Consider the following 24,752-nt stretch of genomic DNA (forward strand, 5'->3'; position numbering starts at 1 on the left):
TTCCAGGGACAGGGCTGAGCATTTCCTTTCATTGAACTTCATGGGAAATGCTCAGCCCTCCCCCTGGAAAGAAACAACTACAGGTACCAGAAGAAGCTGTGGGGTCAACTAGCTGGACAGCACCTCCAATAAAAAGGGCCCGAGGGTTGTTCACCAAGCTGAATGTGAGCCATAAATGCCCCCATGCAACATAGAAGGCCAACAAGCCTCCTGGGCTGACTAGGAGGAGTGTTGCCAGGAGGCTGAGGGAGGTGATCCTGCCCCTGTACTCAGTACTGGTGAGGCTACACCTGGAGTGCTGTGTCCCCTTCTGGGCTGTCCAGTCCCAGAGAGATGTAGAGCTACTGGAGAGAGTCCAGCACAGGGCCATGAAGACGGTTAAGGGACTTGAGCATCTCTGCTACGAGGAAAGGCTGAGAGAGCTGGGACTATTCAGCCAGGAGAAGAGAAGGCTCGGGGTATCTCATCGATGTGAATAAATACCTGATGGAGGTGAGTAAAGAGGGTGGAGCCAGGCTCTTTTCAGTGCTTCCCAGTGACAGGACAAGAGGCAACAGGGAAAATGAAATACAGGAAATTCTCCTTAAACATAAGAAAAAAATGTTATTTACTCTGGGGGTGCTCAAACACCGGCACAGGTTGCCCAGAGGATGAGAGATGGAGTGTCTGTCCCTGGAGATATTAAAACCCCAGTGGGGCATGGACTTAAGCAATCTGCTTTAGCTGCCACTGCTTTGAGCAGGGGATTTTGACTAGATGATCTCTAGAGGTGCCTTCCAAGCTCAGCCATTCTGTGAAATCATTGCTCATATAATAAAACAAAAAGTGCTGTCCCTGTAGGAAGCTCCATTTTATAGGCATGGGTGCAATCATGCAAGTTCTGCTGTTAGTAAATTCTATTAGAAAGAAATCACCTATAGACTTGCAGGGTGTAGGATCCTGACATCCAGAGAGACAGCAGTGACCTTCTGGGACCTGGTTCTGGGGTATATGTGGGATGCTTTGTCACTCCACACCAGCTGCATTACTTAGAGGTGGGCTGTCCCATCCCCACGTAAGGAGCACAGTAAGCATCACAACCTTGGTCCGCCAGTATACTGGAGAGGAGTGAGCTGCTGGAGGGGAGCAGTTGGCTGTGCTGGCACGGCAGCAGCTGGGGAGCCCTTCTCTCAAGGAGAACCCGCAGCTGATTTTTCCAGCCTACTTTCTAGACCTTTTGTGCTGATCCCACAAAGCATGATGGGAATAGAGCAGGGCTGGGAATATGTGTGAAAAAATATCTCCCCCAGCCTTTTAGGTACTGAACAGAAGGGATATGTAACAGCATGACTTTTGCACCAATTCCACAGAGATAAAACCACTTCTGAAAGCAGTTTTTTTGGTTGTTCAGGAAAACTAATTTTCCTCCTAGGTTTGAATTAGACAAGGTCATTTTATTTTTTCTTCAGATTCCTATTATTGTTACAATTATTATAATTGATGAATCATTTTGAACAGCAAATATATGGAGCAAACTATATTTTTTTTTTTTTACATCATCCTTTTAATATTAAGTTTTGGCCTGCATTTTTATTAAATGAGGAACCACCACTTACTCTGTTTAGGACTGATGTATTCATGAGTCTTATTTTCGGTGGCTATGAGGGAAACACAACATTTTAAAGTGGATTGAGGTAGTCGATCTCTTCCCTAATGCATTTTTAATGTATGAGACATGGTAAGGACCAGAAAAGCATTCTGTCCTCTGCAATACAATTTGACAACAAAAAAACGTTTTAGAAAGAAAGATAAAACCAAGCGAACAGGATGTATGGAAGAGAGAAAGAAACAGCCATCCTATTAGTCTCCAGTTAGCTAATTTTATTGGGGTTTCCAGCATACAATAAACAAATATGATAACTGGTGGGGGGATGAGGATGTTGTGATATTAATAAGAATGTAATTCCATAAGAAACTGTTTTTTGATTATAGCTAATAGTATTACTGAAATGAGGCTAATGAAGGCAATCAATCTTATATACTTTTTTTTGTAAATCTGATTCTCAAAGCATTTCTGATAGAAAAAGGAAATTTTTCTTCTCCTCCCAACAGTCCCTGCTGATATGAGAAGTCCTGATGAAAACAATTGACAAGCAGTCTGAGGATTAAATAAAATTCTGTGGCTGCACTTCTATTCTGCCTTGTGTCTGTAGTTCCTCTCTCATGACAATGTCTTTGCAGCAACATTTTCTTTCAGTAAGAAAAGTGCTACAGTGCGTCTGGAGCACAGTTATAGATCTTATTGGTGTGCTAACAAACTCTAGCTGCTATGAAAGTTACCTTTAGTCTTGCGGGCTTGGATACTGTTAACAAAGGCTTTTGCTGTGTTATACCTTTGGGTGTTTATGTAATTAGCTGGGCTGCACTGCACCCCATACTGCTTGGTTTCACTGGTATTAGCGCTGGAGTAAACTAAAATCAGGTAAGCTTCACTGTATTTACCCATTCTGTGGGAACACTGCAGACTGCAGTGCATCTCCATTTCTTACCGTCTTCTCTTCCCATTCCAGCCTGCCTTCATCTAAGTAATCAAAACCCAGCTTCATTTGGCAGATCCCTGAAAACTCAGAGATGAATACTTTTCCCCTCTGTGTTCCTTGCCTGTTTCATTATCCATTTTCCTGGGAAGGGACAATGTGATTTAGAATATGTATCTTTATAGCATTTGGAAGAACACCTATTTCTTCGTAGAAATGTCATGGGATATATTTTAAAACACAGACATTTAAGAAAAACTGGAAGTACTTTTACTTTGCTTTGCTTCTTCTTACAAGGGAATGTCTACAATGAAATGACTAATCTTGTGAAAAAAATTGTGGATACTAATGTGTGACCACCATTCTTGGTAGACTGTGAAGAGAAGATGCCCTACATATTTATCTCCTCAAGCTCAACACCTTCTTCTCTAGGATTCTGGAAATGTGTATTCTAGCAGAGGTTGCTGTCTCTGTCACCATGCTGATTTAAGTCAATGGCAGTAACCTTTCTGATGTCAGTGAGGCAAGATAATATCTTGTGTGAACAGCCAGTGCTCACATCTTTCCTCGTCTCAGGAACCTTGCTGATATGTGATTTAATACCTTACACGTCCAACCTCACCCAAATACACGAGTGAGCACACATATGTGACAGGAAGGGGATACAAAGGTGAAGAAAAGGATGTGAATATAAAGCTGGATTAAAGGTAAGGCACTATGTACTAGATCATACCACCTATTTTTCTGTGCAAGGCTTTTTCCTGGATCTCAGTTCCAAGCAGCTGCTGAGGCTAGCGCCATGAAGCACAGGAGATTATGGGCAAAAATGTATTTGAAATATCAGATGCTTGGAATAGCGGAAGTCTTGTCTCAGCTTGATGAGAACAGTCTGAGATATGGCATGGACTGGAGAAACACCAGCAACGCAGCAAACAAGACAATGGGTACTGGTTAAAAAAAAAGAAAAAAAATGTTGATTTTGTTTTGTCAGAAGAGAAACTTTTTTTAGTTAGATTCCTGACTGGTTATTTGTATTTGAGGTTTCTTACGAAAACCACTTACCACAGAGCAGGTTAGATCCTTGCACTGTTGTGCTGTCATAACTGTAAATTCATTAATGTTTCACTGAACTGTTTTAATGCCATTAGACTGCCCCATGTCACATGTGTTGTGCCTATGAATGCTGTCTTTGTCTCCCTGCTTAGCCTGGAAGGTGAAAGGCGCTGGAATTGAACTGATTTTTTCAAGCCAAGAATCTTTGCAATCATAAATAAAACAAGCCCCTTCAGCTTAACATTCATTGCCTCCTTTCTCATTTAGAAACAGATGTCAGCACAAGGAGAAAGCAGGTGCAGACTGCCTCTTTCAGCTGCTTTTGAAGGAAAGCAGGAAGTGAGTAAGTCACTGGGACATGTGTTGTACGTATCTTTGGAAAAGCATTTATAACTTCTAGATACATTTCTGCTAATGAGTGTGTGAGACGCCAGCTCTTTGGAAGTTACAGTGTGCACTGCTGTGCTCTCATCAGCTCTGATGGATGCAGTTTGTATGGGAATATAATTTAAACATGAGGATATGAAGAATGATTTATTAAATTACCAGAGAAAGTACTCAAGAAAAAATGCCTAATACCAGAAAAAATGTCTGCCTTAGTGGAATGCTATTAGAAGTAATTTTTTATAAACTGGAAACCCGCAAATGGATGCTCTCCATACATTGTGGAATTGTCTGAATCTGCATATAAATACCCTGAAGTAGTAGCTGTAAAATATTATCATTTATGACAAACAGTATCTTAACTCCTGAACCTAATGAAGGCTGCAATCTTATTGTTGCCAATCATATTATTGCTGTTAAAGTGAACAGAAATGCGGTCTGAGAGCATGTTATGTTTGGGTGTGGGGTGAGAATCTGAATGCTGCCATTTTCCCCTAGGTTATCCAACTCTGACACAAAACATTGTCTTTTTTCAATGAGGGCAAGATCAGACCCAGTATGATCCATAGTCTCTACAAGATGCCAGACCAAGGTGGGCAGAAGGGAATAAACAGTGCAATAGCCTCTCTTCCCTCTCTTTCCACATCTGTCAAGCAGACCTGGTTTGATGTGGGTGGCAATGTGCTATTCTTTGTGAAAAGCTGGCGCAATGCACCCTCATTAGCAGAGCATGCCCACTTTTATTTGCCGCTCTTGCAGTACCTCATTTTAAACACCACACTGCAGGGATTTTGTAGAGTCTCTGGGATTTTAACTATGAAAGGAGAAGTTTTTCTTGTAAACTCCTACAGCTTCCTGGGCTTGATGCACTGCATTGTCTGGCATGGATTTCACTTTCCCTGTGACACTGAAAAAGCACTAGCCCTCCTGTCAGAGAACAACTTGCTTCAGTGCTCTAGGCTAGCAGAGCAGCTCTGTGATAAACAAGCTTTTAATTTTGTATTTCCACACTTTCAGTTTGTAATTTGCAACTTGACAAAGCTGTGTGTCAATGACTGTGCCAAAAGCTCAGCCCCAAACAGAGACACTAAAAGAAATGTGAGGGTAGGAGAGAAAGTGCTCATGGGAAGTGCACAGAAGAATTGTACTGTTAGAAGCTTTGTAGATGCTTTGATTTAGTGCCATTAGTCTTACTGCTACAGGCCTTCTACTTGTTAGTAATGTAGACAGTCCAGGAAAAGTCCCAAGAGACTATGAATGACGCCTTTCAACCTGCAAAGTATCTTCTGCCTCTCTGAATTCCAAGGAGGGATCTGCCAAAGCCCAAAACATCTGGGGACTCATGAGGAGCCTGCCCTTTCATATAATAACATTTCTCTGGAACGAACTGTTGCTTAATCAAAGTACATAGGTAGCCAATCTCACGGAGCATCAGATTTGCAGAAAAAAGCCCCGCTGGTTCCTTCAATATGACCCCAGCTCAAGCATGTCAGGTAGAACTGCCAGAGATGGTTCATCTTCTGCGTGAAGGGAATACCCAGTGCTCAAATGTATCTTAACGAACCCAAGACAGAGATTTTCAGTGCCAAAATGAGATTTTTAAGTGCTAAGCAGAAATAATAATACTAATAGAATTTAGGAGAATTTCAGTTCATTATAAGAAAAACCGATCCACAGCTGGGACGCAAAAATAAGCTATTTCAGAGAAGGTGCTTGCACACATTTAAGCACTTTGGGAAGCAGCACGAGAACATAAAGAGCAGAGGACCTTTTCTCCTTTTCTGCTTACCTGACAGTTGTCTTGTTCCCTGAAACCTTCACAATAATCCTTAAGTACTGCACTGTCTCCTGGTGCGTTTCCTCTGTCCCTTTCCCAGATGAAGAGACGCTGAGCTTATCTGCTTTGCTGATGCAGATACAACAAAGCACACTATGCTACGAACTAACTCCCTTCCTGTGGAACAAACATTAGGAAGCAGCTGAAGAGATATTTAAGAGTCTCATGTTTCAGTGTAAACCAGAAAATACTGTTTCCAGAGTCTTAAACAAGTGGGTGGAGACTGGGAAATTCAAAATCTTATAGGAAAAAATAAAAAAAGCTTATACGGAACATTTCTTCTTAGTGAAGAAGTCTTCTCTGATGCGGTCCGTCTGTCCCGCCCCCCCCCCCCGTCTCCCCCCCGTTTTCATATCAAACTTCTGTATATGACTGTATTACAGGACATTGATAAAATAGTAGAGTCACGGTTAACTTACTGCGTGGAAATCTGGGGCATTTTGGGCAAAGATTTCATACGTAGTGTGTGAAAGGATTTTTATTTTTAATGGCAACTGTTTGAAGTTGTTCAGTGGCTTGAAAAATTAGCAGTCCCTTTGCATTTGAATATGAACATTTCTGTGTCTGTGTAAGATCTCAGTTCTTTGAGGCTGGGGTGATCCTTTTTAGAACACATCCAATCTAAGTCAGGCATTACTACATTATTTTTGATGATATTATCATCCTGGAAGATTACTTATTCAAGAAATCAGTGTTCAGTGTTCCTGCCCTGAACCTTTAAATCAGAACAAAATCAGTTTCTTCTTCCTAGTTATCTACACTGAAACATGATTAATGAATGGTAAAATCTAAATCTGAATGGAAATATCTCCTGTTCCCTAGGTTGCAGTTGAACCGTTTTGAATTGCAGAACTGAGGATGTGAGCTGTGTCTTTCTAGCAGCATTACAGTGTTATCTCACACTGTCATCTATAATTTACTGCCTGGTCTCACTTTAAATACTTGCTCCTTCATAATTATTATCTGCAGTTGACCACTGGACTTTGAAACTGCAAACTGCTTTGCCATATCTTTTGCTTCCTGCTGTATATACTTTGAAATCATACGGTTTGTTTTCTATTGCTAAGATTACAAGTGACATGACTTGAGAGGAAAAAGGTAGAAAAAATGGAATGAAAATAGGGAGCTCTTTAATTGCTGTAAGACGTGACAAAGTGTCACAAATCTGCAACTGAAAAAAAAAAAGAGCTGTTGTACTTAGAATCTGGTGCTGATTCAGTGGTGCATAAAAAATAATTAGAAATAAAACCCGTAATAAGTGGAAAAAAGAGTAAACAAATACTGATATGAAGTAGAAATTGTAGACTATAAAAATATTGATGAATGCTTCAGGGAAAAATCCATAACCAGGTTTCACACAAATAAGTAACAATTTTCTAACTACATTAGTTAGAAAAGAAAGAAAAGAAACCCAAAGTCAGTTACTGGCTGAGACTGTGCATTTGTTAATGTTGATAAAGAAATAAAATATTCATAAATATTTTGGGGATAGAGGAGTCTGATCTGCTTACATCATATGTGGATAAAGAATTTTGCAGTTTATTAATAGCCAAGTCATATTATATAATATCATAAAACTTAGATTTTTAAAAATCTTGGTTAAATCTATGTACTTACACTGTACAGTTGTACAAGAATTGGCTAAGCAGATCTTCAGTATTTTATGCAAAATCCAGGAAAATTTTACAAGACTTAAGGAATTTGAACATTTTGTAAATATTGAAGAAAACAAGAGAGAAATGAGGTAATTAAAAAGAAAAAAACACTAATGTGAATCTTCAATGTGCAGATAAAAAAAAATGAATGAGAACACAGAGGTGAAAACAAGAATTACAGAGAATTCTGGTGTCTGTATTTTTAATGTGGAAAATATGCAGAAAATAGCTAAAACCATGATATCCTGGTCTTAACTCTCTAGTAAGTGCTAATGAGCTCCTCTTGTTTAGACCACACAGAGGTGATGAGACTAAAGTGGGTGAGTACATTAGGGAAAACACACAAAGTAATAAAGGCTCTTCCGTCAAGGCAAACAAGCATAATGTCAACCAGTGGCTAGATGTTAGAACCAAGTAATTTCAAATTAGAATTGGGTACCTATTAGTTAACATTGAAAGGGATTAACCACTAGAACAAACTGTCAAAGTAATGGATTCTTCATTTCTTGATGTCTTCAGGTCATGCATTTCTGGAAAATGTGCTGTGGCAAAACACAAGTTATTACTTATTGATAGCCAAATAATTAACTTAATACATGAGTAACTGCATGAAATGTAATAGCTTGTGATATAGGAAGCCAGACTGCACTCTGAATGTATGATTTCATAGCATTACCAGAACAGGGCATGTGAGCACTTTGTCATCTATGGATGTTTGCACACTGATAAGCAAAACTTGGTAGAATGAATAAAAAGCTGACTCTCCTTTTGCCATCATTTTACAGACTCAAATATGTTGTTATTCCTTTACCAGTTGATTCTGATTAGTGCTTCCCCTTCTCACAGGCTTCCCAGGTGAAAAGCCAATACCTTTAAGCCAACACCTGCTTGTGCTTTTCTAGCGAAAACCTGCTCAGTCTCATTATTTTTCTTTATTTTACTTTAAACAGTAGAAGATATTATGTCTTTCCCTGATTCGTTGCTTCTTTCTTAAACATTTAATTTGCAAGTAGCGGATTTAATGTCTATCAGCTCCACTGACAAAGAGCCTCTTCATTATAATAGGTATTAGATGAAACTGATAATCCTTCAGGAATCTCATTTAATGATAAAGATCTGAAATTATTACAGTTAGGTAAATAAATATTTATCATCTCCTTATTGCAGATTTTTCCTCTAAGCTTCCCATCTTCTTCCTGGAATTTGGATCTCGGTATATCTTTAGTTCTGCTTCCTTCCTAAAGAAATAAAAAATTATTTACATAGGAGTTTTGCCATGACAGGGCCCTTGACTATGTATTATTTGCAATCTGTGTTTTGGAGACATCCTATTTCATTCTTTATCTGTCTTTTCCTTTTAGCCTACTAGTGGAAAAAAATATATATCTCACTTCCCTTCTACTCTTCTATTGTCTGCAGGATTTTACTTTTGTACTTATTTTACTTCATCAGCAATTCCTGTTGTATTTGCCACTTTTTATAATTCTTTAAAGATTTTTTAGAGGGCTAGACCATGTTAGGGAAAAGAGAAGCTCCAGGAGACTACACTAGATTATTCTCTAATTTTTGTAGTGTGTTCTTGATTGCACTGTATTTTATATTATTTCTTCGCTTCCCTTTTGACTGTGGTATTTTTAGTCCTCAGAAATAGCTTCCTATTCCTTGGGTTTTCTTTAAAGAACCTGAAACAATCTTGTCGTAGTTTTAGTGTCCTCTAGCTGTATGTGTGAATTCTCATGGCCAGCCATCACAGTCCTGTTTTACACATTTAAACACCTGGGGAATACATGCCGATTATGCCCATTGGTTTAGAAATATCCTGTTCCCATTTTCCCTTTCTCTTGTGCACTCGTACAGAAGCAATATTCCATATAAGAGTTTTACACAGGTACTGTAGAAAAACTTGTGTAAACACTTTCAGAAAGTGTTGATCTTTTAATCCACGCCCCCCACCCCCCCACCCCCAATGTATATTATAAAGTGAAATGTGTGAAGTGTGCACAGGACCAGTCTGCTATCCTATTAGCTGGCAAAGCCAATAAGCACAAATTTACACTAACAGACCATAAAACACGTAAGGCCACTGAATCCACCCTGTGGTGTGGATGTAAGGGGAAATGAGGATCCAGCTGACTATTTTGCAATGTTTGTAGGACAGCGTTTGCCAATGTAAACCCGAGTTGCAAACATACGGTGTCTTTCACTGCAAATGGTTTCTCTTTGCTATAAATGGTCCCTTTATTGAAAATGGTCTCTCTTTACTTTTTCATCTTGGACTGTTTATACTATCCAACCATCCCTTTCCATTTTTGTAACACATTACTTCAGCTGCAGAAAAAAATGATAGGCGAATAATATTATTCCAGGAATACTGGAATATTATTCCTTTTAATGAACTAGTTCCTTTTAAAATGTGCAAAGAGATTTTCAGTCTTGTTATATATAAGCTTGTGTTTTAATGGTCAAATGCAGAAACTTTCTGCTTACACTTCTAAATTTGGAAAAGAATCAAACGTATTTGAGAGAGTTACCTAGCAAGAAGTAAAGACAGAAACAAGACCATGTGGGAGATGATTGCTGGCCACCTTCACAGCCCAACACAGGAGCCAAAATAGAGAGCCCTATTCACTGGAAAAGCTAGAGGCTCCTGATCCCTTCAGTCGCCTATGTTGCTGTATGGACATTGCCTTTTCTTCCAGGACACCATGGCAAGAACTGAGATCTGGCTTAGAGAAGCATAAATTGACTCTGTCTCAAATGGAACACTCTAATATCCCATAGAACGTGTATCTCCTTATCATATCTTAAGTCCTGCATGCCCTCACCTACTCCATGCTGGCAGCAAGGTAATATAGAAATAAGTGAATAATAAAGGAAATATGATCATCTCACCACCTGAATTTCTCATCCCTCAGATCAGAGGCATAACTGTCAGTTCTGTGGCCTGCAGAGGATCCTGCAGGTAGGAATGTATAGTTTAAGATAACTTTTACGTAATTGTGCTTTTCTTTTTCCTACAGATTATTTAGTAACCTGTACAGCTTTCTGCATTGGACTCTACCTTTCAGAGCAATGAAAGCAATAAGTACAGTTGTTGAAATGTAACCTCTTAAAAAAATGTTGCTAGTCATTAATGTTAATTTACACATGCAAATCTCAGTTTGGATGCAGAATTTTGGTTTGAGCCTGTTTTTTTCCTGGTATATACATTTTAAGGTGTTTAGGGAAGGTATATTGTCTTTTGAAAAAAAAATCAGTAACTATATAACAAATAATAAGTTTATCTAGATATAGGAAATACAAGAATAGTCGTTTGCAATCTCATCAGGATTAAATATTATACCAAATGTTTCAAAATGTCCATTTCTCATTTGACAAGAGAGAATATCAGAGACTCTACAGCTTCTGAACTGCTGTCCTCTGAGTTCAGAGGAATTGTTAAGCCCTGGATCTGTGCCTAAGGTTTTTTCCCTGGTATCATCAAAGACTGTGATCATTAATCTTGGTTAAACAAGAAGTTAGCATATTCCACAGAATCACAGGCTGAACTGGGATTCAGGAGAGACATGCCCTGCTGCTGGTGAAGGTGCCATGTCATTTTATGAAGGTCACATTGGCTGGGCTTCTACTTTTCACCCATCAATTTGATACTAGCTGGAAGGCCATAACAATTCCTCCCCACAGATTTTTCACTATGCTAAGCCAATGTAGCAAACACCACAAGCAATGCATTTTTACAGAATAGTGTATTTATGTGTGTTATATCATATATTTAGCATCTTTTCATAGTAAAGTCAACTATTGGGAGCTTCTATACAAACTTAAACTTTAGATGTCTAGCAAAAAAGTTTCTGAAGATTGATATAAGGTCAGTTTAAGAGAGAGATGGAACACAGACGGCTGTCATAAAGCATGTGATTCCCCACAAAGAGTGCACTTTAATTAAAGAGGAAAGAATTGTGAAGTGGAAGTGGATGTCTTGGGACAACTGTATGAGGTAACATAACACTACAACAGTGAGTAGTTCTCGATGATTGCACAGTACATCAATATGTGGCAAAGGGGAGTGCATAGAGCACCACTATTATACTGTACATAGAAAAAAAAATGGACTGACAGCACAACACTTTCAAGAGTGCTTACATCATTAAAGAAGACCAAATTCCACTGATCTTAAACAAGGCTCTATCTCCATCTGATTGTCTCCAGCCTTTTAGTTGAAACTTGGTCCATAAATGAATGAGTTGGTTTGTGCAGAGATTGATCAGTTCAATATCTGCATTTATGGTTGGAGTTCAATGTGAGGGCTCTGTCCCATGCTCCATTTCATTGTGGAGGACATACCCTTGAACGCCTTTGTTACTTACACACTTCACCATTAAGGAAGTCATAGGAATCTTCAGTGGAATCTAATCTGCTGAGTAGATCATGCTATGCTTGACAGACACTTTGGAAGAAATAGGATATTTGCACAGAAAAACCTCAGCAGACATATGGGAATAAAGAAATGCCAACTATTCAGTAAGGCTTTACCTGCTACACCTAATTTTGCAGAGAGATATGAGAAGATTGGAAAGGTTAAGAGGAAGGGCAACAAATGTAAGTAGCTTAGGTTCTTAAGTTCAGTTATGAATGGAAGCCATGAAAACTATGGAAAGCCGTGCAAAGTATTTATTGCAAAACAGGAACTTGCAGGTCTGATAACGTTGCCCCTCATAAGTATGAAATTCTAGAACAGGCATCCCACAGGAAAGCTACTGCAGGAAAGGACTTAATGGAGGGCATGAATGAAGTACTGTGCTTCAAGGAGTGAGGGAATGAACCCAGCCTCCTAGGAATGTTTTTTTTTTCTCAAACTGTGAGACTCTCTGAAGAGGAAAATGAATTTCCAGTCAGATGGACCAGGATCAGTGATGATTTAGGGGAATGTTTGTTTTTTCCCCATGTGGCTGAGCAATGATCCAAATGTTAATAGAAACGACTAGTCTGTGTTTAAGAAATGATTAGGGAATAAAACTTACCAACCAATAAAGACAGTTTAGTATGGGAGATGGGTATGCATATACAACATGATATTCCATGTGACTAAAATTCATGTTAAACCCCCTGAGTTTTCTGTTTGTACTGATGCCAGATGCTCACTGTATGAGGAAAAATGTCTATTTGCTTTTTTGCTTCAATAAGCTGCACCACATCTGTAGCTTGTTTGGGCAGTATGTATTCCTTTCAGCCATCAATAGTGAAGATAGTAATTAATGATCCTGCAGGAGGAAACTTGTGTTTGTGTTCTGATCTTGGAAAAACCCTAACCCAGTGCATTCTGATTTTTTTGTCCCATTTTACTTTCACCTTGCATGCAGCTCATGAAGCAGTACTCTCTTGTTTCATTAATGAAGTTCCAGCTCAGTACTTCTCCTTCCATCTCACCTTCACACTGATGGTAATTTCTGCTCCAGTGTCAGCCCTGCAGGAATCACAGGTGCTACTGCTGAGCTGGGGAACACTGAAGCATGGTGAGGTCCATACCAAGATCAAACCTTGTGGACCAACAGCACAGGATCAGGATGTTATACTCTTGGGATACCAGAGTGCAGGGAGGTCTGGTCACTGTGTTTAAGTGGCCAAAGTTGGTCAGCAAAGGGCACTTTCATTTACCATCATAGCAACTCTTATTTGAGCGCTTCTGTTACCGTTCCTGGTTGCTGTCAGGCAGTGCAGACTGCCAGTGCTGGGTTCCCATTCCCTTTGCAGAGGTCCCTTTGGTCCTTTTGCTCTTGACAGAATGAATGGTCCATACATGGCTGTTGGCAAAGGAGAAGGAAGAGTCCTTTCATGTCCCTGAACTGAGGCATCCTTGTATTGGGGAGAGACATTTCTCCAACCCTACACCCTGTACATTCTGCAGGAGGAGTTGGAGCCACATTCCTGGATGTGGCCTAAATGAAGGCGTCGCTGTAAATAGTGTAGAGGCCTCAACCCTCTTTCAGAACAGAAGGGACAGAGCTGGGCTCCCTTGCATATTCGGTGGCTCCCTTATCCTCACTGAGGGCTTCCATCCCCCCATAAGGGGTGCCACAGTGCTGTGGGGTGAGGAGGAACCACAGAATCACGGAATGGCTGAGGTGGGAAGGGACTTCTGGAAGTCACCTTGCCCAAATCTGCTCAAGCAGGGCTACCCAGAGCAAGTTTCCCAGGACCGCGCTTGGATGAGCATCTCCGCGGATGGCGACTCCACGACTTCCCCGGGCAAGCTGCACCAGGGCTCAGTAGCTCTTACGGTAAAAGTGTTCTCTGACTTTCAGAGGAAACCTACCGTGTTCCAGTTTGCGCCTGCTGCCTCTGGCATTGGCACTGGGCACCACCGAGAAGAGCCTGGCTCCCTCCTGCCTGCGCCCTCCCTTCAGGTATCGGTACCCACGGGTGAGATCCCCGCGCCTGCTCTCCTCCGGGCCGCACAGTGCCCGCTCTCCGAGCCTTTCCCCATCGGAGCGATGCTCCAGCCCCTCCACCGCCTTCACCGCACCCACCTCGCCCGCCCCGCCGCGCCGCTGGGACAGCGATGGGCTCCCGGGCCCGCCCGGCGGCCGCCCCGCGCCCCTGCCCCGCCGCAGGCCGGCACCGCGGGGGGCGGGAGGGCGGGGGAGGGCCGAGGCGCGGCGCCGCCATCCCGCCGCGCCCCCGCACACAGGCACCCCGCCCGGCCGCCGCGCCGCGCCGCTCGCAGGGCGCCCGCCCATGGCTGACAGGAGCCTCGTCGAGGGCGCCGAGCCCTGCCCGCGCCGGGAGGAGGCTCCGGAGTGGGGCTACGAGGAGGGTGAGAGCGGGCGGCGGCTGCGGCGGGGAGAAACTTTCGCCGCGGCCGGGGGAGGAGGAGGAGGAGGAGGTGGCGGCGGGAGGGTTTCGGTGGCGCAGCGGGGCGGTGGGAGCGTCGCCCTCCGGGCACCCGGGGCGGCGACGCGGCGGCCCGCAGCGGGCGGCAGCTCCGCCACTGCCGGCGGGAGGGCAGCGGGGCGGCGGCGGCCGCGGAGCCGGGGCCGGCGGGGCAGCACCCCCGGCCGCGCCGGTGGGCAGCAGCGCGGGGGGGCGGGGGGCCGGCTGGCCCCGGGAGCCGCCGCGCCCGCGGGTGCCGTAACAGCTCTCCGTTGTGCCTCAGGCGTGGAGTGGGGGCTGATTTTTCCCGATGCTAACGGGGAGTACCAGTCACCGATTAACCTGAACTCGAGAGAAGCTAAATACGACCCCTCGCTCCTGGAAGTGCGTTTGTCGCCGAACTACGTGGTGTGTCGTGACTGCGAAGTGATCAACGACGGGCACTCCATTCAGATTGCCCTGAAGTCTAAGTCAGGTAGGCTGGAGTGCGGCCCCTGCCCTCCCCGCCTAGGCGCGGCGCGGGGACCCCCGGCGCGGGGAGACGGGGACACGGGCACCCCCGGCGCGGGGACACGGGCGGTCCCGGCCGGCGCCTGGCTGCTGGCTCCGGTAGGGAAAGGAGCGAGCTTTGCCGTGGGAGCTGCGGGTTCCAGCGCAGCACCTGGGTTGGGTGGTCGGTCGGGCTGCTTCAGAGCGCCTCCAGAATTGCCTCGTGCGGTGGTGTCGTCTAATTCGCTGGCATTAACCGCGTTCAGAAGCAGCCCGAGACAATCGCTAAGAAAGTGTGATGCCAAACTAGGTTGTATAGCCGGCAAAATTTGTCCTTGGTCCAAAGACCATGTAAGTTAAAAGAGCTTTGTCCATTAATTTGAGTGGGTTCTGAACGCTAACAGCAGAACGGGGCAGCTTGAGAGAGATAGTCCTGTTACATGTGCTTACATGTATAATGAAGAAGAGCAGGTAGCAAAGCAGTCCTTATTTCTTTTTTTTTTTTGGTGTCATTTATCAAATAAGAATTAGAAACAAATAATAAAAGAAACCGTTCCAACTTAAGTGAAAATCGCATGCCTTAAATGAAAGTGAAGTATCTCATTCAGACCTTGCATCTGGGTGGACTATTCTGTCTGAAGGAGACAACTGGCCAGAAAGCAGGGGGAAAAAAAAGTACATTGTGCTGTCCAATGCAGTGGTGGTTCTTCCCATGTGTTTGGAGAAGCATGCAAGTTACTCTAACCAGTCTTAGCTAGTAACAGCCTTTTGGGGGCATTTAAACAGCTGAACATTGTGAAACTATGAGACATTCCAGCTTTTGTTGCCTTCTGAAATCCCAGTTGTACTGGGAGCTAGAGCTGTTCTGACAGTGAAGGAGTCAGTTCAGTTTTACACTGAATTTTTGAGAAGGGTTTGTTACTTTAATAAGGATGCTTTCCTTTATAATTTCCTTTCCATGATAAACTCCATGTATTATTGCAACACAGAACATTTATTTCTGCAGAATTTTGCAGATTTCCAATAGAATATAAATTTTGTACTTCCAGTCAGTTTTACTGCCTTCGTCAGAAGCAGAACTCTTTTTCCCAAGGAGTAAGGTTCTCTCTGCAGAATCAGGGAAGTTCTTGAATTCTCCTGTGGAGGAAGTGATGGTGAGTGCAAACCACACCACCGCTTGCAGGCCAAAATGCAACTCCTTCAACCCTACCTTTCCCAAGGGCAGCTTGTAACTTAGTTACAATAATTAATAAGATGGGACCAACGCACCTAAATTCATGTGCAAAACTGTTGGAGTGTTAGGAGAAGGAAAGACTTCTTTTTAAACTCAAATGCAGGGTGATGCCAGATTGATGAGTCATGAAATAGAAGAAAATGTGAAATTAGAATAAAAGTTTGTGACTGTGGTATGGAATTATGATTTAGGAAATCTTGTTTTAGTTTCAGCATTTCCTTAATATTCATGTTCCCTAATTTCTGATTCTCCATTTGTAAACTGGGGATAATGTTTCCATTTTTAAGAGGGGGAAGGCAACATTTATTATCCCTACCAAGAGGAGAAAAGAGTTGATAAGCTGTGTTTGACCTAGTATTCTGGCCAATTTTCAGGGATTGCGGAAACTCCTGCAGCTTCTTTTGCTCACAGGGGATGTCTGATGACAAATCCATTTAGCCAGATTATTTTAATGGGAACTGTTGAGCAGTAAATGCTTTTGAAACTCTGTCCAATTAATGTGCAAGAGATCCTCATCTACTGTAAAGTTAACAGTCAAAGAAAAACTTCTTTGTGGAAAAAATAAACTGATTAAGATACATATTAAAAATCTATTTGTCATTACTGGGATTGATTTTATCCTTTAATTCGGGACAAACAGTCCATCTGGAATTCCCAGATCCCTCTCATTATTTAATTGCAAACATTTTCAGAGGCTGCTTCCAGTATGATCATTGTACATGTGTTATGTATTAGGTGGAAGAAGCATGACCAACTGTGTAATGGAAGTGTATATTAAAAAATGCTGTAGAGGATATCCTTCTAACAGAGAGGCTTCTCTTAAGCTAGCAGTAGATTGCACAGTGGATGATGGTTTCAGAATAATTTTCTAATGAGGATCAAAAATTGCTGTAAGGCAAAGCAAATTAAACATGTTTCATGCATTGACAAGGATCAAGATTTGGTGAAAGGTGGAGGAAAGATAAACATGCTTCATGAATTGAAATGCTTGTATCATGGGATCAATGTTATAACTTAAGCCTCAGAAATAAACTCTTTGAAGTTCCTGGAGATCGAGAACTACATCATACAGCGAACATTTGTGCTAGTTACACTTTCTCAAGGAGCAATATTTTAAAACAGAGAAAATGCTCCATTTCCCTAAGAAACAGCACTAATTGAATATCGTGTTTCTTTTTATTTGTCCAAATTTTCCTAAAGACTTCATTTGGTTGTTTCCCCCAATGTTCACCGCATTTTTAGGTTTTCTATATAGGATATAGGTATAGATAGAATACAGATAAAGCAAGCTCAAGGAGCAAATCTGAATCAGTAGCTACATTTAGGATATTTCATTTTAGAAACCCTAGTAGCTATTAGATTAGTTATGAAGAATTATTAAAGGAGGATTAGTTGGAACATTTCGCTTTTTTTCTCTAATGTAATTGCTGATGGAAACCATGACTGATCATTTATCTTTCAGACTTTTTATAGTTCTGTACCTTTATTTTTTTTGTGTTTGTACAGTTGCAATATGCTTCAGTTGCTGAATTATTTTTTAGTACTACACCATGTCTAGTGTTTCAAACTAAGGCTGTTTACTTTGTGTGTCAAAATAACTTCATATCATGGAACACTAATTCCCTAAAGCTGTAGGTGATGTGATTAAATAATCCTTATCACTGGTCAGAGATTGTAAAAGATTCATTCAAAGTCTGTGAAAAGTAAGCTAGAATTTAATGTATTCTGGGGAAGATGGTGAATGCCCTTAAGTAAAATCCAGCCCTGCCGAGAAGCTAACAATCAGTGATTTCAGTGGGAAGTTACCTACAGCTTGTGGAGTAACATTGGATATGAAGCAGATTCAGAAATCCCTGGGCAAAATGCTTCCATTGATTAATTCCGAAGTAGATTGGGCCTCACAAGGTACAGTTGTTTGCTTTTACTCCTTGTGGTGGAAGTCTCCATTAAAAACGTATTGAGCTACTGTATAAGTTTTTTGTTTGTGTATGTTGCAATTGTGGACAGATGCTTTTAAGAAGTCCCGGATGTTTAAAAAACTGGAGTAAAAAACCAAGCCATGGCTGCCTAGAAGCTGTTTTTAAGTAAACTAGGTATGTTGTTGTTGCTGTGTGTAAGTTTGATTATATTTGGATATGGAGGCATTCTGTATCTCAGAAGCCTGACAGGTGGTATATGACTGAACACCTTTACCTAGCAAAATATTGGCAATCAAAAGTTTTCTATCCGTTTCTGTTACTCATAGCAAATATAGGTGATGGAGATTAAGCATTTGGACAAGTTGAAAGTAGTTACCAGTTCAGTCCAGAACCCCCACCATCTGTTTGGAGCACTCAGCTACTGTCTTGATAAGAGCAATAAATGTATTCATTCTTCTGACTGATAAAGGTACAATTTTTCTGTTAGGTGTTTTGACCAGCTGTTCTGCCTCATAAAACAGAGCGCAGCATGACAGCAATTTCACTGTTGTTTGTAACTGCCTGGATTCATGTTCTGTACCTGCACGGTACTTCAAAAGTCAAGGTGTCGAGTCTGTCAACTTTACTCGTCTCCTCTCTAGTACCGCTGATAGTAAAGAAGCTTGCAACAATTTCCCCATTGTATTTGGAGGATATATTCAGTAGCCTGTCTGCTTCGAAAGCCAAGTTCCTTACCATTTGTCTTCTTTCCCAGTGTTAATAGGGGGGCCATTGCCTCGAGGACATGAGTTTGAACTACATGATGTTCGGTTTCACTGGGGGAGAGAAAATCAGCGTGGTTCTGAACACACAGTTAATTTTAAGGCCTTTCCCATGGAGGTAAGAGTGACACTGCATTGCATAACACCTGCTAAATGCAAAAGATTTTCTTTCATAGCCTGAATTCCTGATAGTTCAAAAGCGAGTTTTAGTTCAACATTTATTGCTCTATATTTCAACCAGAAAGCTATCTTGCTGAGGTGTGCTTTAGTGCAGGTAAATTAGGATATGCCTCTGGAATAAAATGCCTCCAGCACTCATCACATTGTATGATTAAGTGGTCATAAAGTTAAGCTGCAGAATTATTAACTTGTGTCTTAATAATGTTAGTGTTCTAACAAGATCTGCCATTTCAACACTTCCTTTGTCACCTTGACTAATAGCTATAGGTGGGAGAACTAGCTACTGGGAGTATTTCCATGGTGAATAACAACTTAGGTAAATTTGGAGTAAGTGTAGAGTGAATTTTAATGAAATAGCTTTACGTACCTGAAAATTGAAGATTACGGTGATATTCTTGGGTATGTTCCACAATGTCTCAATGAATTACCAAATTTTGAAACATAAGCAAAATTATAATGCAGCCTGGAAAAAATTCAGCTGTTCATGGGATGTCAGTTTGGGCTCCTAGGCAACCCAAAATGCTGGGACCTAACTCTTCTGCTCTCCAGCAGCCGTCCGTCATGTTACTGCACTTCCCACTGTCCCGTTGCTTACACTTGTCAAGGAGTGTCTTGGAGTATCCCTTAGACCCTGGGCTGCAAGACTAGTTTTAACAGATACCAACCCTGACGTTTGGTGACTGCAGCTTTGCATCTTTTATTTCATTTGTTGTGCACTATTGGTTTTTAAGACCTCTGAAAAAAATCTTGACTTTCTTTGAGTTATTTTTGCCTTATTTATCTATTATAATCCCTCACTGGCCTGAAATTCTGTTTCTGTTTTCTGTGTGTTGTTCAGTGCTGGGAATTTTGTTACTGTAGCGTTATATTCATGAGTTCCAGACTACTGGAATAGAACTGCCTTATGGAAAAGGATATAAAAAGTATTAGAGCAAATACTGCAGAGCTAAATGTAAAAAGCTTGTGGACTTACACCATCTATCTAATTCTTGGGGTTGTTCAGGTCCTCTCTTTAAGAGTTGTAGGTCAGATTTTGGTCCGTGCTGTTTGCTGTTTTGCACTGGTCCATGAAAAAAACCCTACATATATGAAGTCACTCGTAGGGGTTTTGCAGGCTGAGTTGAGGCAGATCATAGACTGATTTAGGTTGGAAAAGCCCTTTAAGATCATTGAGTCTGACGGTAAACCTAACACTGCCAAGCCCACCACTAAACCATGTCCCTAAGTGCCACATCTACACGTAGATCCTCTTTGCGCGTTGATTTCAGGCAGGTTCTGGCAACGCAGGAGAATTACTTGAATGGGGAAGACTCGTTAACCAAAGGGAAAGCAGAAGAATCATCTCTGCATCCTGGTTACCCGGCATAATATATACAACATGATTTACATGGGCAGTTAAGGCCTTCAAGATACTGCAGTGTTCCCCTGAGGCAGGAAGCAGCTTGTTCATTATGAAACAGCTCTGCTTAGTGCTTTTCCTCAAGGCTGATCCAGCATGTGGCGATAAAGAAATATTGATGTGAATTATGTTGAGAACTGAACTTGGGAGTCTATCAGAGTCTTCTGTCTCCTTGTTTATTAAGGATCACTTCGCAGACAGTCTTGGTGGTATGTGGGAACAGTCTATTGATAATCTGCAGAAACCCCAGAATTCTCTACTCTGAATCAGTCCAGAGAAAAATGTACTTGACCCAGAGATGCAAAGCAACAAACTTAATCAGTCATGAAGGGATATCATTCTTTACCTACTTTAAAAGCAGCACACCTGCTGCCCAAACAGAATTCTGGCACAGTGGAAGAACATCACCTGGAGGTGAGCAAGCCAGTGTTACCCTGTCTCTTGCGTCTAAGCAGCTTTCAGCTAGACTCTAATTTCCAAGAAATAATTACTGATGCAAAAATTGTGTAGCAGAAAAAATTGACTCATAATGCACTTGAAATACAGTGTGAATGTTTAATTTTGCCAGCAGATCCTTATGCAGATTAATTCTCACAGAAAATGACAGCAAAGCTTGTTGTCTCCAAGGCCAGTTGCACACAGGTGTATTGGCTGAGCCAGTTCATCATCATCTGCCCCATGTTGCAAGAAAGTGCAGGGCAGTTTGTTCATCAGTTGAGCTGCATTTCCTTCTGCTATATGCACAGAGAGTTGCTGTACAAAATCCATCTCAAACTGTCCAAATAAAAAATTATACTTGAGTAATAATAAAACAGGTGCTTGTGATCACTATAAATGTTTATGAAGTAGTGCAACTGAGACTCCAGAATGGAAGATTTTCCGTTTCCATTCCAGGGGTTGCCCCATTTAATTCTTTTTGTGGAGAACAATCATTTTGATGAAGGGACCAGGAAATCCAATTTTCTTAACTTTTACCATTAGCATTGGTTTATACAGTTGTTGGGAGTCACCATATTCAGAGCACATACTGGGCTTGGTTTTCACAGTGATGGGTGCCTATTTTGGCTGTATACAAGCAGTCTGGTATAGTTTATACTTTTGTCCTGTACTAAACACAAAATAAGTTGGCAGTTGTTTGTGCACAGAGGCATGCTTATGTTGAGCATCAAGTGCATAAATTTGGGTCTTCTGCCAGTGGAGTAAATCTGGTAGGACATTTTCCTGAGAAATTAGAGATGAATTACAAAGCAAATGATAGGGATTTTTCCTCTCTTTGTGGGAGGAAGACAAGTCAAGGGGATAAGCAGTAGTTTGAAAACAAGTGCTTGTTTTAAGTGGGTACATTAACAATGCAACAAACTAAGCCGGGATTATATACTCCATTACACAGTTGTAAACCCCAAGCAGTTCTACAAAAAACAACTTTGAGTTTGAAGAGAACTGAGATATCTAAGACTATTTATTGACTGGAGCAGCAGTCTTGCTTTTTTTGGACTGAAGACTGTAAGGCTTTATTTTATTACATTGGACCAAATAGTTGTGGAACAGCTTCAGATTGTCAGTGTAATGATCTTTGTAAAGGATGACTTTAAAATTAAAGAGTGTTATTTTTCAAAGTTTGGAAGAGCACTCTTCGGTTACTTCCTTAGTCTCTTCACCTGTGGTACCATAACCGTTTTTATTAGGCAGTATCCTGTATTAGCTGGGTAATATTCTGTGTCTTTTAGTGCAAAAATCTATTATTTCTTATTAGACTTATTAGCTGGGGCCTTTGCATGTGGTTAGGATATATAGGTTCATGGTGAAATGAGTTAGACTACTAAGTTTATGTAACATCTGGAACAGTTTTTTGAAACAATTCACACTGTCAAAAAACATTGTTCATGTGGCTTGGGTGCTGAGTTCACTGTTATTTTTACTATTCTGTGAAGTTCAGCAAAGGTGGGTTTTCCACCTTCCTTGACTGAAGAATCCAAAATGTTGACAGTAATACAACAGTGTTATCATTTTCACTGAAACATCTGTGTTTGCAATCCGTCAGGAAAGCAGGACAAAAGAATAAATAGTTATCAAAGGTAAATACTGTAACATGTCTTTTTAAACAAAGGAAAAGCAGAGGGCTGTTAAGTATCAGTACAATACTCCTCTCTCTGTTCCATGAAAACAAGAGCATGAAGGATGCTTTTGGCCAGAAATTGGAAAGGGACGTTTGTGCAACTTTCTCTGGAAATCTTTCTCGCTAAGTACTTCAACTGCATGTAAACAGTGTATGCCTTTTGGCCAAAGTTACTCTGGCCACTGCTTGTGTTAAGACCATACTTAGTAATGGTCTTAACCTTGAGAGACTGTTTCTTGCCAGCAAATGGAACAAGGTACCAAAGATTAGATTGTGCTTTACAGTACATAGCTCCACAGAGCAGTAAAATCCACGCTTATACATGTGACTTACCTGAACCTGATTTAGGTGTAAGAAAGAGGAACTACTTGACATCTTTATTCCTCTGCTTCATGCCAAGAGTAAGGATTGGAGAAGGAGGAAGAACAAATGAAGATCTAACGAAACTCTGACCGTTTCCCTTACCTTTGGTGTATAACAGGGAGATGGAGAGGGACAGGAATAGCAAATTACTGCTGTTTATTTTTGTTGCTAACAAAGGTAAAACAGGGGCAGCTAAAAATGGAGTCCCATTGTACCCCATCTCTGTATAAGAGCATCTCTGTATAAGCTGTCGTGCCAGGTCAAATCAGCTTACAGTCAAAAAAGGACAGGAAAGGCAGCAGAAGAAAGTGAACTGTATGATTGCATCAGTGCTGTTTTATGGAAAGAAAATATGTTTCTTCATTGCTTCTGAAGTGAAGGGAAGCAGGGAAAATTTTGCCTTAAAGGTGTCTCTTCCTCTTAGTTACTCAAGTTGTGGTGTGACCAACACAGCCTGACCATAAGGGAACAGTTGTTTCCAGGCTGCCGCTCTGAAATAAAACTGTATCTGAGAAAATGAAAAGGTTCCTTTCACCATTTGTAGTATAACCGGGAGGATAATTCGCTGTAATCCATCCTCTTTAAAACGTAGGATTATATTAGCTGTAAACCATGTGAAAGCGCTCAGTGGAAGACTGTTGGCAGAAAATAATTTAAAAAATACTTCCAAGATGTGGAGGAAGATTAGAAACTGTATTGGTTGTCTGTTCTACAGTTTTTGAGTAGAACTGAAGAAAATCCAGTTGCCCGAAGGACTAGAATCAGTTCTGTACAGGAAAGAAAAGTGTTCCTTTCTGTTGTGTAATGAGGAGCACGCTAATTCATCCTGTAGACTCTTTCAGAGTTACAGAAACACATGCTGCAATGAAGTTAAATGTAATGCAAAAAACATATCCTACGCTCAGTCCGATTAAAACCATTAAGTGTTCCTTTGTTGATGTGAAATGGTGCTTGCCTAAGGATCTCATCAAACAGTATTACAGCTGTAGGGTTTCAGGTTAGGCTGTTAAGGTTATGCTTATCTACTCAAGTCTTTACACTCTTTGATGTGGGGTTTTCTCTGTGCCTGGCTCTGAAATCAGATACCTGCACATGGTGCATCCCCTTTCCAGCATTTCTTGAAGGGCGTGTCATGCTTTAAACATGCAAATCTATTCTTTGCCAATTTTTAATATTCTTTGCCAACATTATTTAATCTTGCTGTCTGTTTTAATCAGTTCCTTATTAGCTTGTTAGCAAATTGTTTGGGTTAAAAATAAAACAGAGTATTTGTAATTGTAATGAAGGCCTGTGAGATAGTGTGCAAGCAAGTGTGTCTCTCCCGCTTTATGCAGAGACTTGCAAACTGCAGTGGGACTGGGTAGGTGTGAATGGCAAGCAGGATTTAATCTGTAATGACAGTAGTTTCTAATATGTGAGCTCAGTTCTGATATTTGTGGATTTTTGCCAGTAGCTTTAATGGGACTATGATCCTAGTCATAAACCCTAAAAGAAAAGGTGTTAAACCAAGGAGTAAATTCTGTTGCCTTAGCTGATTGCATTGATTACCTGCTTGCGGGGGAAAAAAAAATAAAAAAATCATTATGCATTACTTTGGCAGCATAGGACCTATGAATGGAGAATATCTTGCTTAGGCAGTCATGAATCTAACAAGAGGCAAAAAAAAACAGATTCCAGAAAGGTTTACATAGCTTTGTGCTGTGGTCTGGAACTCTGCTCAGAAATTAGCTGTTTTCTGGTGGAAAATTAACTTGTTACTCAAAGACTTGGATGATTTTCTAAATTTGGGAATCATTGCATATGAATACTACAACCTGTGATTAAAACAGTGTGTCTTATAACAAAATTACAAAATTCATGTAATAGCTATATCATTGACAGGTTATCAATAACAGTTTAATAGTCATTTAAAGTAGATATGCCCATTGGACATTGTGTAATTTTGGAGATTTTGGAGAATTGTGGAAAACCACAGG

At 41.1% G+C, this 24,752-nt stretch overlaps 1 protein-coding gene and 1 long non-coding RNA gene across 3 annotated transcripts in view; one reads left to right on the forward strand and one right to left on the reverse strand.

Moving 5' to 3' along the window:
* The window catches only part of LOC114016923 (uncharacterized), a 29,959-nt gene extending 23,917 nt beyond the window's left edge, over positions 1-6,042 (reverse strand). The window contains exon 1 of the long non-coding RNA XR_003561697.2: positions 5,743-6,042. This is a non-coding gene — a long non-coding RNA (uncharacterized LOC114016923). The remainder of the gene's footprint in view (positions 1-5,742) is intronic.
* Positions 6,043-14,101: 8,059 nt separating this feature from the next.
* The window catches only part of CA8 (carbonic anhydrase 8), a 46,870-nt gene continuing 36,219 nt past the window's right edge, over positions 14,102-24,752 (forward strand). Inside the window, exons 1-3 of one of the 2 annotated variants that reach the window (XM_055705306.1) lie at positions 14,102-14,259; positions 14,599-14,790; positions 18,712-18,836. In XM_055705306.1, coding sequence (XP_055561281.1) covers positions 14,181-14,259; positions 14,599-14,790; positions 18,712-18,836 — 396 coding nt within the window. In that variant the 5' untranslated portion in view covers positions 14,102-14,180. The remainder of the gene's footprint in view (positions 14,260-14,598; positions 14,791-18,711; positions 18,837-24,752) is intronic. The other variant, XM_055705304.1, reaches the window with a different exon arrangement.

Source organism: Falco cherrug, chromosome 3 (genome assembly GCF_023634085.1).
Source record: "Falco cherrug isolate bFalChe1 chromosome 3, bFalChe1.pri, whole genome shotgun sequence".
Taxonomy (NCBI): Eukaryota; Metazoa; Chordata; class Aves; order Falconiformes; family Falconidae; genus Falco; species Falco cherrug.